The following is a 20,148-nucleotide window of genomic DNA, read 5'->3' as shown; positions in this document are numbered from 1 at the left end:
TGTGTATTTATATATAGATGCCCCATTAAAACCTAATTAGCAATGTACCACCACCAAAACCATAGAGGGTAGAAATCTTGTAGGGGACTCCCCACGTGTCATTCACAGAGCCAGCCTCTCCCTCAGTCATAAACAAGCCCTTGCTTTTTGGGGGGAGGGCGATCAGCCTGTATCTTCAGTAATGGCACCACTTGTTTACTCTGGAACTTTGATGGGGAGGTGACTCACTTATTTCCTCCCTGAACCTGAGATGCTAGCCTGTTTGAATTTCTAACAAGTGTCCTGGAAGATAGGTGGTGGAGGTTCCCTTAACAAAGAGTTTACAGGGTAATTGTGTAGGGCTCTTTAAGTACTTAATCCTGTTGTTTGTCAGAAGCCTTTGCACCTGGGCTCCCAAGAAGTAAGCGGGGCCAAATCAGTGCCCTACTGGCCTGTGAGTGAGGTGCTTCTCAGAACAGTCGCTCACAGAAGGAGAGGCAGCAGGGGAAGGGACAAGGTGGAGATGCAGGGGGACAGAGATCAGCTGAAACACTCCATGCTGGTTCTGACTCGCTCCATCTCGTGCAGGAAGCTGTAGAACTGAGGCAAGGTTAATTCTGGGGGAAGAAAATTCAGCTTCAGGTAAATGTTTCCAACTCCACGGACTCATCCAAGAAAATTAATTTCCACCCAGAAATATTTTTTCTTTTTTGGCTTAGTACAACCAAGCAGCTCTTGATGGGTAGTAATAAAAAACTGAGAGCCTTGAACATAGGAAATTTCTCAGCCCCATAAAAAAGGAGGGTGGTTTAAAAGGGCCTAACTCCGGAGCATAAAGATGTCAGGATGCTCAATGTGACTTCTAAAGTAAGAGCTTCTTGCTCTTCCAATCTTTGCCATTCCTTTCCCCCCATTTTTCAGAAAGGTTCTTCAACTCTGGGGTCTCCAACCTGCTGATGGCTTATTAATTAATAACCTTTGTACCATCTTTTAGGAGAGGAAAGGCAGTGGTTGTAACACAGCTTAGTAATGACTTTTTTCCTCGAAGAAATGATTTACGGTGGGCTACATGAGCCCACTGAGTGAAGAGAACAGAGAAAAAGGAAAGAGTTTCAAATGGGAATTCGGACTCACCTATATATAAATTTTCAGTTTGATTTCCTTTTTTAAGCACCAATTTTAACTGATTAAAAAGAAGAAATAAAAAATTTTAAATTAAAATGACAACTGGGCAAAGAAATTCTTGAAACCTGAACTTTCACTTAAACATGAAAGCATCCAGTTTCTAACTTGAGGGTTATACAGGAGCAGCCTGGATTGTCCATCAAAACTCCTAACAGGTCCCACGATTACAAGAACAATCAGACTTTTAAGAACATTACCTGGGTCCTATTAGTAAGCCTGTTGGAGACCATGTCTTTGGCTGCCACATTGCTCTGAACTACACAAGGCACTTGAGTGGAACATCCATTTAATTGGATATTTAAAGAAACCCAAGGTAGGTTTAATAAATTTTAACTAAGTCAAAAGTCTACCCATTTTTAATGATCAAGAGAAGACTTACTTGTAAAAAAATACTTCCCACTTTTTCCAGTTCGCTGCTCCCAGAAGTCACTATGACACAAAAGAGAAAATAGTAAGTGGCTGGTTGAGGACCCACTCTGAAGACCCAATCTTGCAGGTTGTGCAGCAGAAGCCACATGGGGGTATGAGGACAGCAAAATGTGCTTTTCGGGACGTCAACATATCAAAGAGCCACAGATAGAAACAGATGCTCAATGTGGATGGAAATACAGAGAGGCAGCTGCTGGCCCCAATCATCTTTGAGGACAGAGGACACCTCTTCCGCACTGAAGCTATCGAAAAGCCTCTGCAACCCAGCCCTACATCACCCAAGGGACCCGAGACTGGCTCTAACTAATTACCTCCAAATTTCCACTCCATATCTATAAGCTGGTTAATCATCAGAGTCTGACCTATGGCCCGTCGAGCAAGGGTGGGGGCATTCTGCTTCCACTGGAACAAAAGCAAAAAGCCAAAGTCATAACAATGGGAAAAATCCTCCCTCTTCATCCAACCCCCCCACAGCAACGCTTAGTTATTTATAAAGACAGTGGGAAGGTCTGGTCTTTGTGCACAGATCTAGGGGTTGGGGGAGTATAAAGGGGCAGAAGACAATATAAATGTTTTCCTTCATTTCCAGATTTAATCCATGTTGGAACAACAACTGTATGACGTTTATGTTTAGTCAAATCAGTGGGGTGCACTAAAAAACAACTGTATGACGTTTATGTTTAGTCAAATCAGTGGGGTGCACTAAATAGTGCAATTTAAAAGCTGGATGCATGTTATTTGCATGAAACCAAATGAAAAACATTAAGCTGGGGAAATGACACATAATGATTGATGGCATTTCCTTAGTGGGCATTTTCCATTTGTTTCTTTTGGTGAAATAAAAGCAAGTGATCTTAATTGACTTTGATTAAGAAGAATTGTGATACCTTTTCAGAAAAGTAAGTGGCTTTCTCTTCACTAAGACCTATGAGAGAACATAGGGAGAATTAATATAATAGAGCTGCAAGGCCTGTCACTCTGAGCAACCTTGGGGATGACCTACCCAGAGTTATGAAATCAGCCCGGACCTGCTCAGCTGTGAGACTCTTCTTCAAGGCACCTGGGAAAAGGGGGAGAAATAAGTTAAATAGGTCAAATCAGTTAATCAGTTGACAGTATTTAATGGGCACAACTTATACAACACAGATGACAAAAGGAGTAGGCAAAACTCAGCAAGCTCCGTAAAGATCTCAACCTAGCCGGGGAGAAAAGGCACATTGAGACACGTGGGGAACAAGACAACCATTTTGTTTAATGTACAACACAAGTGTTTACCCCCCACCTTCCCCAAAAGTCTGGAAGACATCAGAGACAGAAGAAAGGCTTGATGAACTTAATAAGGAAGCCAGGCCTAAGGGAAGAGTAAGGCTACCGCTCCCTGCAGCAAAGCGGGGGAAGCTCAGTGGCGGGCTGGGCACAGGGCCACAGCCCAGAACTGCACTGTGCAACACATAACCACTGAACACATGTGGTTACTTAAATATATTAAAATTAAATAAAATTTTAAATTCTGTTCCTCAGCCGCAATAGTGACAGGTGCTCAATAGCCACATGGCCCCAGTGGCCACGGTACTGGACAGTGCAGGTTACAGACCATTTCCATCCACATAGTTCTACTGGACAGTGCTGCCTAGAAAACCAGGAAGTACACCCAGATGAACTACACAGTTTGGCCTTTATAATTCACAAGTCCCTTCCCAGGAGGGCATCAAACCTCCCCTCAGAAGCCCCGGAACACTCCCCTGTGGGGGCTGCTTTGTTTTGGCCGCAAGCTCCAATTCCTGAAAGCAAAGTGTTGCCAGGAATCTGGGCGTCTCAATGATGAACCTGCAGGCTACAGCCCAGGGTCACAATTTGGCAACTGATCTAAAATTTTCCACTTCTTAGTCTTCCAGAAGATGACTAATTAAATATGAAGACATCCACCACCATCCAGGGAGGGCACTGAAGTAATGCCCTGAAACCAAGTCCCCACCCCCATCTCACTCCAGAAAAACAATCCTAAAGGTTGTTGTCCCTGCAAAATAAACCATGTAAACAAAGGGAGGAAATCTTTTATCTCCAAAATCAGTCACAGCAAGGAAGCCACAGGAAAATAAAAAAAGGCAAGACCCCAGGAAACCTTGGCCATAAAGGCCTTCCAAGAAGGGGGTCACTTCCTAGCCAATCCAATGAACTCAAACTATCACATGTACAGCTCCTTCATATATACTCAGCTCAAACCCAGCATTTTGCTTGATGATCCCACAGTACTCTGAAGTGGGCATTATTATTGAAACCTTTAACTTACCAGGAAAGTAAAGATCAAGCTTTTGGGGGAGAAAATTTGGAAAATGTACAGTCAACAACTGTACTGCCAAGAATTCACCCAACAGAGTCACCCCAAAAGTACCCTGAGAACGTAGGAAGCTCCTTAGCAATGTCAGTAGTAGAGATTAAAAAGTCAGGAACAATGGGCTGCTTTTGGTGCATCCACACAGCAGCTTGGATGTCAAGGTGATTTTGTTAAAACTTAATTCAGACCATGGCTCTCCTCTGCTGCTCAAAACCCTCTAATAGCTCTGGTTGCACTTACATTGAAATCCAAAGCACTTACAATGCCCTGCAAAAAGTGGCCTCCTCTAGAACACCTCAGCTCTCTCCCTTGCTTACTATGCTTTTCCTATAACATCTCAGGCAGGTTTCTACCTCTAGGCACTTGCCCTTGCGGTTCCTTCTGCTGGGAACAGTCTTCCTCAAATCAGCACATGGCTCATTCCCTCACTTCATTCTGGTCTCTGCTTGAATCTCACCTCCTAAAGGCTTCCCTGACCACTCTATTTTGAGTGGCACTGCCTTCACTTATAACCTGTACTGCTGCACTTTTCTGTATTGCATTTATAACTACCCACATTTAAAAAAAATTTTATTGACTGATTGATTTTAAAAGGAGAGACAGACAGACATTGATTTGTTGTTCCACTTACTTACGCATTCATTGCTTGATTCTTGTATGTGCCCTGACTGGGGATCAACCGACAACCTTGGCATATTAAGGTGACAATTTAATCAACTGAGCTACCCGGCCAGGGCTATAACACCCCAGTTTTGTTAAACATTTGTCAATTTTTCTACTAGAATGTCAGTCTGACAAGAACTTGGTCTACTTTGTGCACTGCTGTCCCCCAAGCTCCTAGAAAAGTGTCTGGCACTATTTATTGGGTGGCACTAAAGAAAATATTCTGAATGAAAGAATCCATACAATGGAACACTATGTAGCCTTTAGAAAGGAGATAGCTCTCGTTGTGAATTTGCAAAATGTAATTTAAAAAGGAAAGAACAGTCTGCATAGTATGATCCTTTGTGTGAAGCCAGTATGATACTCTTATTTATAACTGTAATTATACCCTCATCCAAGAGTTAGCAGCAGATGTAAGGCACATTTTTCCTGAACACATCCACTTAAAAGTGGGTATCTTTGGGGAAAGGAACTGGGTGGGACTTTTCTGCCTTTCTAACATTTTAAAATTTTCTAGATGGCCTTGGCTGGTGTGGCTTAGCTGGTTGAGTGCCATCCCGTGACGGTTCTCCTCTTGGCCAGGGCACATGCCCAGGATGCGGGATCAATCCCAGGTAGGGGTGCATGAGGGAGGCAGCTGACCACTGTCTCTCTCTCACATCAATGTTCCTTTCTCCCTCTCTCTTCCTCTCTAAATATCAATAAAAACATATTTAAAAATAAGTAAAATTTTCTAGTTGCACGTAGGTTTTTTAAATATAAAAGTGGTAAAATTGTGAGCCATTTTTGTTTCCTTTCTTGTATTTTTCTTTCATTAAAAAATAAATGTTACTTAATTAAAAAATAAAATAAAAAAACAATTAAATGAATTGTCCAGGCCATAACAGCTGGCAAATAGCAGAGACAAGTAGCTTATAGGCCAGAGTGTCCCCAAACCTAAGCTCTTTCTACATCAGGTCATTCTGAGATGCTGTCCCAGTGAAGCAATACCAGGCAATGCCTTGACAGTGACTGATAACAAACACTCCCAAATGCAGGGACCAAAGGGTAAGTTCTCCATCCTGCCATTACCTCTGCCAGGCAGAAGTCATACTTAAAAATATAGTATTTGTGCCCTGGCTGGTGTTCTCATTGGTTAGAGAGCCGGTCCGTGCACCAAAGAGTTGCAGGTTCAATTCCTGGTCAAGGGCATGTACCTGGGTTGCCAGTTTGATCCCTACCCCGGTCAGGGCGGGTCTGGGAGGCAACCAATCGATGTGTCTGTGTCACATCGAGTCTCTCTCTCTCCCTCTCCCTCCTCTCCTTCCTTCTACTCTAAAAATCAATGGAAAAAATATCCTCAGGTGAGGATTGGCAAATATATATATTTGAGGCCTAGCATGCCCACAGCCACAACAAGTTAGGTCTCATGCTAGGCCTCATGCAGGACCTCAAGCCCTTAATCCATTTCTTCCTTCCATTCATTCATTTATTTTTTAGATCTAATTGACATATGACACTGTGTAAGTTTAAGGTGTTGATTTGATACATTTATATATTGCAATATGATTGCCACCATAATATCAGCTAACACTACTATCATGTCACATAATTATCATTTCTTTTTTGTGGTGAAAACATTTAAGATCTAGTCTCAGCAATTTTGGAGTTTATAATAGACAGGCCTGCAGCCTAGACCCTACACCAGACAGAAAACTGTGTGAACTCCAGGGCTGGCATCATCAGCACATGTTAGTTGATGAAATTTGAGAATGTCCTTCTTTAAACACAGGTAACCATCAGGGATGGTTTATAAATTCCTTAGCACAAATTTCCACTGGAATGGTTGCCTTAGGCAAAACTTCATTGCCATCAAACAGTATGCTGTATAAGACAGAGGTGTGTATGAAGGTAAGGATTTCAGTTTTGCCAGGGAACAGTTGGAAAACGAGCAAACATTGTTCTTCTAGCCGAAAATCTATATAAGCTTATTCAGTACAATAAAGGAAGCCCAAGGAACAGAAATAAGCCTTGGTGAAAATTCCTGGACGGATATGGGAGAGGATGATGAACTGTATTCATTCAGTGATTACAGACCCCGAAGGCTCGCCCCCTGAATCCACCCCTGCAAGGCTCTTAGGGGAACAGAGGTCCTGGTCTCTGTACGTGGATTTACTGAGCACCTGCTATATGCCAGCACTATGCTGGACTCTGAGAAACATCACTGAACCAAAAAGACAACCGCTGTCCTCATTAGGCCTACATTCTACTGGGAGGAGAAAACCATAACTATAATGTAACAAATAAGTGAGCCATGTATATTATAAGGTGAAAAGTGCTACAGAGAAAAGTAATAGAGCAGGTTAAGCTTGGAAATCCTGGGGTTTCCAACAGTTGATCCAAAGGTTGTTCAACAGTTGATTAAATACTATTTGTAACTATTTTTCAATCCTGATTTCCCCCCTAGACAGAAAGAATCCCTTTGGGAGTGGGAAAAGGGAGTTAACACTTTTTCTTAAAAAATAAACAAACAAAATAAAAAACAAGGACCAGCAAAGCATTAAAATAAAAAACAGCCCGGCCGGGCATGGCTCAGCGGTTGAGCGTCGACCTAGGATCCAGGTGATTGGGGTTCGATTCCCGGTCAGGGCACATGCCCGGGTTGTGGGCTCGATCAATGGCTCTCTCATCATTGATGTTTCTATCTCTCTCTCTCCCTCTCCTTTCCTCTCTCTGAAATCAATAAAGATATATTTAAAAAACAAAAACAAACAAAAAACAGTCTTTGCCTGGCCGGCATGGCTCAGCAGTTGAGCATCAACCTAGGATCCAGGAGATTGCGGTTTGATTCCCGATCAGGGCTTGATCCCCAGTTGGAGGCATGCAGGAGGCAGCCTATCAATGACTTTCTCTCATCATTGATGTTTCTCTCTCTCTCCCTCTCCCTTCTTCTCTCTGAAATCAATAAAGATATATTTAAAAACAAAACAAACAACAGTCTTAAAAAGTGGCCCTACTACCAAGTTATCTGTAATCTTATCCAGGAGACTACTAATCATGATAATGACAATCATATTAGTGGTGCAGCTACCACTTACTGAAGCGAGCATTTTACATTTATTATCTTTCTCCATTCTTATAACAATGTATGAGGTACTCATATTAGCTATGCTTTATCCCTGAAAAAACTGATTCTCAGAGAGGTTCAGTAACTTGGCTCAAGGTCTCAGAGCTGTTAAGTAGCCATAGTGACAAGTAAGCATACAAAGGCAACCCAGCAACCAAATGCAATGTAGGGGCCAACTATAAACAAACAAAATGCAGATAAGGGGGAAATATGAACCCTGACTGCATATTTTAATTTTAGATACGATAATGGCATTGTGGTTTGATAAGGGTTTGAAAAAGTCCTTTTAGAAATACATAACTAGGTATTTAGGAATTCATTCATCATGATATGATGTCTGAGGGATTTAGATTTGCTTTAAAATAATTGTTTGGAGAGCAGCCTGAGGTGAAGTGGGTGGGATACAGATGAAACAATTTTGCCATGGGCTGATTAACTGCTGAAGTCAGGTGTTTTTGAATTACATACTAAATAGTATAAGATAAACATTAAAAAATTCCACTAGGCTTTAACTCAAACAAGACGGGTTCAAAGCAAGTCATTTCTCTTCTGTTAGGACTCTCTTTATCTCCAACACCAAGATTAGACCAGATTATCACTTTACAAAGTTCTTACCTGACCCTCCCTGTGACAAAAAATAAAGGGTTCCATGATTAACTGTTTTACAGATACTGGTTAAGCAGGATTTTTCAGAGACTGAGATTGTTAATGTGTGTGAATCTCCAAGGTTCCAAGGCTAGGGAGGTGGGGAGACAGTATCTTCTGACTCTGCCTGGCCACTGAAGCCTTTTCTAAATGAAAACACAAATGTGGGGACCTAGCTGCTGTTGCAGAATAGTTACAGCGTTGGCCCAAGCACCAAAGGATCGAAGGTTTAATTCCTGGTCAAGGGCAGGTACCTGGGTTGCAGGTTTGATCCCCAGCACCAGTGTGTGTGTGTGGGGGGGTGCGGGAGGCAACTAATTGAATGATGTGTCTGTGTGCGTCTCTCTCACATCGATGTTTCTCTCTCTCTCTCCCCTCCCCTCCTCCCTCCCTCCATCTCTTCCACTCTCTCTAAAAATCAATTGAAAAAATATCCTCAGGTGAGGATTAAAGGAAAAAAAAAAAAGAAAGAAAACACAAATTTGGGGAAGACTGATCTGGAGGGTTCCTGAGGCCCCTTCAGCTCTAACCAGCTATGCTTCGACCCTGAGGTCTAACTGCACAGGCAGGACCAGGCTGAGGCAAGAGGAAGAGGAGGAGGGTCCTACATTTCAGACTGGGAAAGGCCTTGAATACCAAATTAAGGACTGCAGGCTTCATTACGTGAATAGCTGAGAGGAGCAACACGTTCCACACTGTGCAGTAGACGTGTACTCCAGGGCAAACTGGAATCTGGGATGGGAGAGCAGACGTGAAGATGGTGCTGCCACAATCAGGTACAAAAAGGCCAAGAACTTGCTCTGGGATGGCGGCCTCTGGGGCTGGAACGAAAACAACACATGACCAAGGGATGCGGAAGAGGCCAAGAGACTGACAAGCTACAAGGTCGGATGCTTAGGAGTCACTTTAGCAGTGGAGAATTCAAGTAGGAAAACTCTGCAGGAAGACAAAGGTCAGGCTGCATAGGAACAAAAAGTACAGTGAAATAATCTGTTGAGAGCTGAGAAGTACAGCAAACCTGAGACTTCCGTTCTAGAATTTGAAAAGCTTGAAAGCTTTGGGGCACTAAATAATCAAGAAGTGAATTCAGATCCTCTCCATGAGATGAAGGAAAATTTTATTTTATAACCTGATATTGAGGCATGGGGCTGAAACTAACTGAACTATCAACAAATAAAGCTAAAGTTTAACAAGTACTGTACTGAGTGCTTTATATATATTAACTCACTTATTCCTAATGCCACTGCCATAAACTGCTCTTATTACTCCATTTTTCAGATAAGAAACTGAGCCTCCAAGAGGCTGGTTTGTCCAAGGTCAAATAACTCCATTAGGTGATGTGAACAACACCCAAACTCAGTGAGCCTCCAAAAGCCCAGGCTGGACTGGCATGCTGAGTTCTTCAGTGTTCTCGGTATCAATAGAAAACGACCTTCTAGAATCAATCCTGCTTGAAAAACACCCAACCTTCCACGAGGGCAATGGGTGGAAAAAAGGGGACATCTATAATACTTTCAACAACAAAATTAAAAAAAAAAAAAAAGCAACAATCGCACAAAGAGAATCATAAAATCTCACAGTTGAAAACTTCAGAGATGTTCCGATTCAAGCCTCCAGAACCTCTGGAGCACAAGACGGGGCAAAAGAAAGAGATCTGCACTAAGATATGGGAAGACACCCAACAGGAACAAACAAACTTAACACCCCAACTTTCAGTGCACCATTTGGCTGAAAGCCTGGGAAGATCAGCTTATTAGTGATTTTTAAACTGTGCAAACCAGGGATGCTGTTTTACTCCTCTCAGCTTTGTTAACATTTACTGATTTTTAAGACTAGGCTCAAATGTTGCCTCTCTTTAAATAAAATTAACTTTAAATTGCCAAATTACTTCTAGCAAATTTTCAGAGAGTACATAGCCAAAAATAAACACTCAAAACAACCTGCAGTCCTGCCACCCACTACCGGGCACTACTACTTTTATTAAACAGTATATTGTGAAAGGTTTTCTGTATCATTACATTTTCCTCAACAACATCTTTTTAAATTACTACATAATTTGAAAAACAAGACCAACCTTTTACTGAGGTACTGTTTTAAGCATTTTATTTACATGATCTCAATGTTCAAAACAAGCCCCACCCACACACCAAAAAAACACACACACAAAAAACTAAACCTTAGATGCAGGGGTGCTGCTAACGATGGGTTGTTGATAGGGGCTGGGAGAGATGGGTGCCTGGCCAAAGTCACACTACTTATCAAGTGACAGACTGGGATTCACACTCAGGTCCATCTAACTTAGAACCGTGATTCTTGGCCACCAAAATATCCCCTGGTAAAAATGGACCACAACTCCTTACACCAATCTCCAGTTGTTTCTAATTTTTCTCTATCATATACAGTGCTACAATGGACATCCCTACAGTCACAGCTTTCTGATCTCCTTCCTCCCGGCTAGAAAATTCCTGACTGCTCTAGGCAAACTCTGCTTCTCAAACCATGTGTACCTTTTTTGTTTTCAATCCATCACAGATCAACATTTTTGTATAATACAATGAAAATTAATTCCTAGAAACAGGAAATGAAAACCACATATAAAATACAAGCCCCAAATGATTAAAACAATAAATTTATGTTACAAATATTTTACCACATTAAAAACACACACACACCAAGCACTGTGTTAAAAAAATAGATTTTAGAGACTTGGTCAAATTGCTGTAAAAGTTTCTAAATGCTAACTCTCAATTTTTGTGTTTACTGTGTAAAGGACCAGATAACATTTTGGGGACGGAAGCCAGGATGCAGACTACACTTTGAACTGCAACGCTATTACACTCTACTAGGGTTATCTGTTGACCTGGCTTCCCTCCCTGGACTGCGATTCCCGCCCATGTCTGGTTCACTACTGAATGCTCTGGCTCACTGCCCAGAGCACGCCTGCCTACTCTGTGGACTGGAGGAATGTTCAAGGAATGTCTCTGACCTCAGCTGCTGAGAGGCTACTCACCATTTGGAACGAGAAGGAGGCTTTTCACGATGCTTCTGAGGGGGCCAAGACTGATCTGATTGGTGGCGGCAAATTCAGAGAGCTGAGCCAGAAACCTTTCCACCTGCAGAAAGGGAGCAGCACAAATGAGGCCTTCACCTGCTAAGCATCTCAGGGCTGTAGACCTCACTCGGGAACTCTCCTTATCACAAAATACTTTACCTCTTTTGGCTCAGTTAGGAAGTGAAATAGCACTTCTGTCAGGGCTGAGAACTGCTGTGAAGACAGTAACACAGAACGTCAGTAAAATTCTACTTCTGGTCAGTGTTCCCACATCCCATCCAACCACAGACCATTAAGGGAGAAAAGAATCACACACAGGTGTTGATCATCTTAAAGTTACAAATGTTCACAATACCTACCACCAGTGTCAAAAAATCTGTGTCACTATATCCAAAAAGCTTGTATATTTTATTGGGATACTTGAGAGATATATATTGAGACTGTGAGTGTGCATGCACATGTGCTCACATACGTCTCAAGGGTCCAAATGTATGGGAGAAAGCGCGCACACATACACACACACAGCCTAAAAGGGAAATTCACTGTAACATTAATGGCAGTAGCTTCTTTTGTTTATACTTCCACATATTAGTCAAACATAAGCCAATCCAAATATATAAATTCTTCTTCCCCCACCTGACACAAATGGTAACATACCCTACAAACTTTTTTTGTACCTTGCTTTTTAAAAGCACTTACTTTTGTGTGGTGAAATTCTGGGTGATTTTTATTTTCTTCTGTTTTGTCTATCCACATTTCTGGGTGTTTCCCCCACAGAAACATTGTGTGTGTGTGTATACATACATACATACATACATACATACATACATATATATATATAAAAAACAGTAAAGTTTAACACTTTATTATACATTGTCTTAGACCAGTCTCTTATTACTTTGTGCATGTAAATCTTCTCTTTATTGGTATTATATTTTTAAGGGCTGAATATTTGTGTCCCCAAAAATTCATATATTGAATTTATTACTGTATTTGGAGATAAAGCCTATGAGGAGGTAAAGAAAGTCAAATGTGGTCACAAAGGTGGGGCCCTAATCCCATAGCGCTGGTGTCCTTGGAAGAGGAAGAGGCATCAGAGCTCTCTCTCTCTGAGAGACACATATCATATGAGGACACATGAGATGGCAGCCATCTGCACGCCAGGAAGAGAGCTCTCACCAGCAACTAAATCTGTTGGCACCTTGATCTAGGATTTACCAGCCCCCAGAACTGTGAGAAATAAATTTGTTGTTAAAGCCATGTAGTCTGTGCTATTTTGTTATAGCCGCCCAAGCAGACTGAGACTTATGTCATTATTTTCCCAAGTTCCCTCCCAGTGGAGTGTATGTGGCACAGTGGGGAAAATAATTTAAAAGACCCAGCCCGGCCAGGTGTGGCTCAGCAGTTGAGCATTGACCTAGGATCTAGGAGATCATGGATTGATTCCCGGTCAGGGCACATGCCCGGGTTGCGGGCTTGAACCCCAGGGCGTGCAGGAGGCAGCCGATCAATGACGACTTTCTCATCATTGATGTTTTTATTTCTTCCTTCCTCTCTGAAATCAATAAAGATACATTAAAAAAAAAAAAAAAATGAATTTAAAAGACCCAGATGTGAATCAGTGTTTTGCTACTTACCCCACCACATGATTCTGGGCCAGTCACTTAGCCTCTGTGTCTCAGTCCCCATAGAAAAACAAAGGTAATAATACATAGCTTCTAGAACATACTAAAGGTGGCATATGCAAAGTGCCAAGCTAGAGGCTAAACAAACTGTAGCAATTATCATAGCCATAACCATTAGATCCACCTTCCTGAAGCAATACAACTTAAAAAAATAAAGGTTACAAGCAGATACTTCAGCTCAAAGTCCCCAAAGCTGTACATGTAATATGATTGTTGAGTGTACCTGCCCTTTTGCTAAGAGCTACGAAATTCCACACAAACCCCTGGCATAGTTCTGTATTATTTTACTCTAAAATGTATTCTCTTTTAAAACTAGTCTTTGAGGCCCTGGCCGGGTAGCTCAGTTAATTAGAGCGTTGTCACGATATACCAAGGTTCCCGGGCTGATCCCTGGTCAGAATGCATAAATAAGTGGAATAACAAATCAGTGCTTCTCTCTCTTTCCCTTCCTCTCTTCCTAAAATCAATCAATAAATAAAAAATTTAAAAACAAAAGAAACCCTAGTCTTTGAAAATATAAAACCAATACATGTGCAAGGTTTTTAAAAGACCCAACTAGCATAAAAGATTATAAAATAAAACATTTCTCTTTCTCCCTGCCCTCTACCTCAGTCCTACTCCCCATACGTAGTTATTGCCAACACCTCTGTGGCTTTCCTATCATTTTTTTCCTTTTAATTTCTTTTAAATATAAATGCAATCATACTGAACCCACTCCCTGCACCTTGCCTTTTTTCACTCAATTTTATCAGAGATCAATCATGTCAACAGATATAAGTGTACCAACTCTTTTAACAACTGCGTGGCATTCAGCTGTATAGTTAGCATAATTTAGCTTCCTAAAGATGAACATTAGTTTGTGTGTGTTGTTCGTATTATTAAACAATTCTGCAATGACTATCCTCCCACGTATTTCTTTATGACATATGTAAGATAAATTCTTAAAAGTACCCAAGGTCAAAGGATATATGCATTTTTTAAATTCTGAGAAAATGTTGTCAAACTACCTTGTGAAGAAGTTGCACAGATTTACACTCCTGGAAGTGTCCGCTCTCTCAAAACTTCCAAACATTTTAACCAATGCTGATCTAGGCGTTGTCTTTCTCCAGTATTTTTGAGAATAATTTGGGTATTAGCCTTAACTAACTTCTGATTCTATATAGTAAAAACAATAATCAGGACTGGATTGAGAATGTGTCCTCAAACTACTTGTGGGTTTCTCTTTACTTCTGCACAAATCTGTGGAACTATCAGATCTTTGGCCAACTGAATTTCCTATGCTACCCAGGGCCTCTAAAAAAAAAAAAAAAAGGGCAGCTCAGAAGCCCTCCAACTGCTTTGCCATTTCCAGGCCTCAGCCTAGCACTAGGCTCAACCCCCTTGTGAGGTCTCATCCCCCACTTCTCCTCTCAATAGGGGCCTCAAGCTAATCTGGTCTGTCAGCTGTTATAGGCCCCTATCCCTATCTTCACTTTCCCAAACCCTCCTGGTCCTTCAAAGCCTAGGACAAGATACTAGGACACTTCCAACAAGAAAGGGACCTACCCAGATTCTTAACCTCCCTGTTGGAACTTAGCCTGGGGGCACTTAGAATTTTCAATCCAGATAAGGAACAAGTCTTGGCAGAGGTTCTCTGCATGGCTTTGTATGGTCACAGCACCTTAATTATTGTAAGGGCACAGTAAATATTTGTTGAATAAATCTTCTTTGAATACTTTCCCCCATTCTTTGCCTTTGTATCTGCATAGCTGTCTCTCCCTGGAATGCTCACCTGCCTGTGACTATCCACGAAATCAAAACCTTAATTATTCTTACCAGTAAACAAATGAAAAGGTGCTCCAGATCATTCCAGAATAGAGAAATGCAAATTAGTAAAACAAAGAAATACCGCTGTGAATTTTTTTCACTTATCAGATCTTCAAAAAAAAGTTTGATGACATCAGTTCTGGTCAAAGTACAAGAAAACACAAATGTTCACACACTGCTGATGAGAGGATAGACTGGAGCAACATTTTTGGAGGGCAATTTGGCAATCTGCATCTAATTTTTAAAGTGTATTTATTTATTTAAGAGAGAGAGAAAGGGAGGGAGGGAGACATCGACTTGTTGTCCCACTTATTTATGAGTTAATTAGTTGATTCGTGTATGTGCCCTGACTGGGGAGCCAACGCACAACATTCTTAATCAACTGAGCTACCTGGCCAGGGCTGCATTTAATTTTTAAATGACCATGCCCCTTGACCTAATAATTCCATTGCAAGTGCACCCTTCAGATATGTTCAGAAAGTAATCCCAGACACATTTACACAAAGCAGTTTGTTGACAGCACTGTTCACAAAAATAAAAAACTGAAAACAACTTGAATGTCTAATAGGAGATTGGCTAAATGAATTATGGTAGATCCATTTCAAGGAATATCACACAATCCCTTTAATGAAAAAAAAAATTTTTTTAAAGGATACTTATATGTAAGGATAGGGGCCTATAAATAAATGGTGATGCCGACATTAATAAGATTCTTTTTGTCCTTTAGTCCTGGGCCACAGATTTCCAAAAAAAAAAGATGCAGACTTTTTTTCATCATAGGTATACAAGAAACTATTAAAATGACTATTTCTGGGGCAAGAGAAATATGTGTTTTGTTTTTATTTTATACCTTCAGATACTGTTGGAATTTTCTAATGTGTGTGTTGCTTTCATTTATAGCTAGGTGGGAGGATTGTAGGCCATCTGTTTTCTTCTTTATATTTTTCTGAATTTCCTCTCCCATAACCATTCTAAAACTGATTACTTTTTAATCTCACCTATTTTCAAGGCTCCACATTACCTAGGACTGAGCACAGGCAGTAGAGAGCACATGCAGATACACTTAGTACTGTATTGCATCTCCACTGCTGACCCGCTCTCACAGATCACAACTTCCCCAGCACAACAGGCTTTGTAAACCTCACCGGGTTTAGCGGCTAGTTGGTATGTAACAGGCATTCAGATAAATATCCGCTGAATGAGCAATGAATGAATGGTGATGCTGACGTTAATAAAATGATTCTTTTTCTCCTGTAGTCCTGGGCCACAGGCTTAAAAAGAAATTCAGCTAATAGAGTATTCGAAAAAGTTTGATCCCCCAATAAAAGGGGGAAAAAATGGCCTGCTGGTGAGTTGCTAAGTTGTTTATCAGGAAAAAGCATTCTGTATTAAAAGCAAAGGTAAAGGTCTAGAGTATGTTTCAAGGTTAGAAAATGCGTCAAGCCCTGATCTTAAAGGAAATGGTCTGTATTTTCCGAGACTGCCATGTTGGAGGTAACCTTAGGGATCATACAATCCAGTAGCTTAAAGGTTTTTTTAAAAAAATTATTAAAGTACAGTTGGCATACAATATTGCATTAGTTTCGGGTGGATGCTTAAAGCTTTTTTGATGCAGAATCTGTTTTACTCTGCAAATGGAAGTCTTCTAGAAAACGCCTACTCATAAACAAGAAACAGCTGAGCTACCTGGTTTGTGAGTTCAAATGCAAAGCCCACTCTAGTGTGTTTAATTCCCCGGGATCTGAAATCAGACATCTGGTCCTGAATTCCTGGCTCCATCACTTCCGGGCTGCCTGACTATACTCTGGTCACTTTAGCCCTGGCGTGGTCCCTTGGTGTAGTGTTACCTGGTGCCCAGAAAGGTCGTGGGTTCAGTTCCTGGTCAGGGCACATGCCCAGGTTCGGGGCTCCATCCCCCTTAAGGGTGCGTGAGGGAGGAAGCCAAGTGATGTTTCTCTCTCTTTCCCTCTCTAAAAATCAATAAAAAACATATTTAAACACACGCACAGAACTGGTCACTTTATTTCCCTGAACCACTTTTCTTACCCGTAAAATGGGAATAAAGTTAGCAACTAACTTTTAGCGTTGCCCGCCATTGAGCAGGTAAAACACCACCTGGCACCTGGTACACGATCAGTGAATAAGTGACAGCTGTAGTGCCGTTGCCTCATCTGTGAAACGGGGTTTGTAGCAGTACCGACCCGGAGGGCGGTTCGCGCACATGAAGCCCTGGGAAGGGCGCGGTGCGGCGCGGCAGCCACTGGCCGGGTGTCCACAAAGCACCCGGAAAGTGCAGTCTAACCAGAGGCGGCTGCGAGTGCACAATACCCCGGAGTCAGGAAACAGAGCCAAGAAGTCAAGCGTCTCGTCGGTATTTCTAGGTGGATTACACGCTGAAATATTCTGATATAGTGGATTAGGAATAAACATTAACTTCCCGTCTCTTTCTCATGTTTAAATGGGTCTCTACGAAGACGTGCAATTAGACGCGCGGCTGGCAACTCATCCCCAGCGGACACGGCGGCCCGAGACGCGGCTGTCAGCGCCGCCCCGGGAGCGCGCAGCGAGCCGCGGGGACCGCGGGGGACGCGGCGGCCCCGCCTCCCGGGAAGTCACAGGCCGGGGGAGCGGGGGCCGGCGCCTCCGCAGCGCGGGCCGGGAGCGCCGATCAGCCTGTCTGCTCCCGCTGCCTCGGCGGCGTCGAGGGCCGCGCAACCCGCACCCGGCAGGGCGCCCCAGGGCTGACCGGCGGGCTCCGGGAGAGGGACGAGAGGGCTCTGCCAGCTCCGCTACCGCGGCCGGGCCCTGCTGCGGGGCGCCCAGGCGTTTCCCTTTCCCGGCGAGCGCGCGGGGGCGCCGCCACCAGGCCCGCAGAGCCCCGCGCCCGGCGGTTTCTCTCGCCCGCCTCGGCCTCCCTCCTAAACGTCTCAGGCCCTCCCCGGCCACCAGAAGCCGCCGCTCCCGGGCCCTCAGCCTCGCAACGCCCCCAGGCTATCACTTAGTTCCCCCGAACGCCCCTCAGCCCCGTCGGAGGCCCCAGGCCCCCCCCCCCCCCCCCGAGCGCTCCGCTCGCCCTCAGGCCCCGGACGCCCCTCGGCCCGCGAGCCCGCCTCAGCGGTTCCGCTCAGCCCCTCCCCCGCCGCGCGCACGCGGGGCGCCCGGCCGCCTTCCTCCGCGCCGCAGCCCCCGCCGCCCGCCGCGCCCACCTGCGCGCCCAGCTGGTTCAGCTGCTGCATGTCGCCGCCCACAGCCTCGGGCACCGGGCCCTGCGTGCAGTGCAGGCGGCCCATGGCGGCCCCCGGCCCGCGCCGCTCCGCCGCCGCCCCAGCTTCCTCCTCGGCCGCCGCCTGGCAGCGCTTCCGCAGCCGCACTTTCGCCACCGGCCGCCGCCGCCGCGGCGCTCCTCCCCCGGCCGCCGGGAGCCGGGCGGGGCGCCCTCGCCGAGCCGCGGACACGCGCGAGCCCCGCGGTGTGGGGCGGGGCGCCCTCGCGGACGCGCGCAGACCGCGGGGCCCGGCGTCCGGGAGGAGCCCCTGCGCCCAGTGGAAGTGCCCGAGGACCACAGGGGTCACACGGGGGTCCCTGCCGGCCGTCCCGGGGGCCTCCCTTTCACCGTCCCCACAGGACCTCTGGGCGGCTAATCCGAATTGTTTGGCCCGCAGCCTGGCGCGCGGGGCGTCCTGCACCAGCGGCTCCCCGCTCCGGCCGCGGCGCTCAGCAGACAGTCGCTGCCGGCCCCGCGCGCCAGGCTCCGCGGCTGCAGACGCCGCGCAGCGGGCCCAGTGCCCGCGGCCCGCGCGGGGACGGCCTCCGGCATCTGCCCGGCTTACTCCAGGCTGGTTACTGGGTCCACCCCCGGCGGCAGGCTGGGAAGGCCCGGGGTGGAGCCCGAGACTTTGCATTTCCAGCCGCCTCCCTCGGATACACTTTGAGAGCAGCTGGAGTGGAGGAGCTGACCTAACGCGGTGGCTGAGCCTCGACCTATGAACCAGGAGGTCACGAGGTCACGGTTCAGTTCTGGGCAGGGTACATCCCTGGGCAGGGTACATCCCTGGGCTGCAGGCACCATTTCCAGTAGGGGCTTGCAGGAGGCAACTGATCAATGGCTCTCTCATCGATGTTTCTCTCTCCCTCTCCCTTCCTCTCTCTGGAATCAATAAAGACATATATATATAAAGTGCAAGGGTTGTGATAGTGCCAGGGAGAGCAGTGATCAGGTGGCTGAGGAGAGGTGATTGGGACAGTTGATAATTACTGCAGCCCTGAAACACTTGAACCCCCAGGCTCTCTTCCCAAGGGCCCCTCGAATTCCCCAGCACCCCACTGGAAAATGGAGGCGTGCTTCCTTCCAGCTAGGGCCTGATCTCCAAGCCCAAGGGCTCCTTCACCTACCCCTGTACCCTTAGTATGGAGGCAGTGCGGAGGGGATATGGGGTCAGGGAGTATGGGCAGGATTTCTTCTCTACCTTCCCAAAAAATCCCTTCTGGATGGTTATGAACAAAATGTCTTCTACCCAGAGGCCAAACTCCTCCTGTTTAATCATTATTTCATTCATGCATTCATTCAACAGATAATAGGAGTGTCTACTGTCGGGCAGATGCCAGGACAGGCGTTGGGACACACAGTGACAAAACCAGATACGGCGCCTCGTCCAGAAGAAGCGAGTTTATTCAGGATGACACACACGTGATATTCATGTGTGTGTGAAATCATTAAAACTAACTGATGCCAAGAAGCACAAAGTGCTTCCAAGTTCAAGGTACCTGGAAGAGAGTAAACCTTCCGGCTATAGACACACAGGGATTGAACTCGGGACTTCCTGACTCATCATCTAGTGATTTTTATTTTAAAATATTTTTAATCTTTTAAAAAAGATCCCTGTCAGAGCATTATATTTATTCATATCTTTAAGTCCTAAATCAACTTTGTTGAGTTTTAATTTATGTACAGTGAAATGCCCCATTTTAAGTGCGTTTCTTTAAATTACTTTAGGTTTCATTTTTTTAAAACATCCTTGAGGAAACCACTGGATTTCCTTTATTTCTGCTCCTCCAGTGACGGATGCTGAGGCACTTAATAAATATTTGTGGAATGTGATTAGCCTATGTGACAGAAAATTTAAAAAGGGAAAGAAATTTACTTGAAACTGCAGGCCAACACTGCAATGAGATAGTAACTGTATTTTCTTCCAGTCTTTTTCCATATGACAGGTCATTGGGGTTTCTGTGATTTGTTTTGTTTTTACATATTCAGGGCTCTCCC

At 44.5% G+C, this 20,148-nt stretch overlaps 1 protein-coding gene across 2 annotated transcripts; it reads right to left on the bottom strand.

Annotated features, from left to right (window-relative positions):
- Positions 1 to 434: 434 nt before the first annotated feature.
- Positions 435 to 18,192, bottom strand: COMMD7 (COMM domain containing 7). Of its 2 annotated transcripts, XM_087818799.1 has the most exons (9): positions 18,092 to 18,192; positions 11,554 to 11,607; positions 11,353 to 11,455; positions 2,597 to 2,653; positions 2,481 to 2,518; positions 1,905 to 1,995; positions 1,544 to 1,593; positions 1,114 to 1,162; positions 435 to 596 (listed from the first exon to the last, which is right to left on the bottom strand). In XM_087818799.1, the coding sequence occupies exons 1-9, from the start codon at positions 18,173 to 18,175 to the stop codon at positions 520 to 522; spliced, it is 603 nt and encodes a 200-aa protein (XP_087674925.1). In that variant the 5' UTR covers positions 18,176 to 18,192; the 3' UTR covers positions 435 to 519. The 2 variants fall into 2 exon arrangements, with proteins under 2 accessions (XP_087674925.1, XP_087674924.1); XM_087818798.1 differs by lacking the exon at positions 435 to 596 and having other exon boundaries at positions 603 to 1,162.
- Between the last annotated feature and the right edge of the window lie 1,956 nt (positions 18,193 to 20,148).

This window comes from Miniopterus natalensis, chromosome 7, assembly GCF_054644295.1.
Source record: "Miniopterus natalensis isolate mMinNat1 chromosome 7, mMinNat1.hap1, whole genome shotgun sequence".
NCBI classification, from domain to species: Eukaryota; Metazoa; Chordata; class Mammalia; order Chiroptera; family Miniopteridae; genus Miniopterus; species Miniopterus natalensis.
This window is presented reverse-complemented; position numbering and strand designations above follow the sequence as displayed.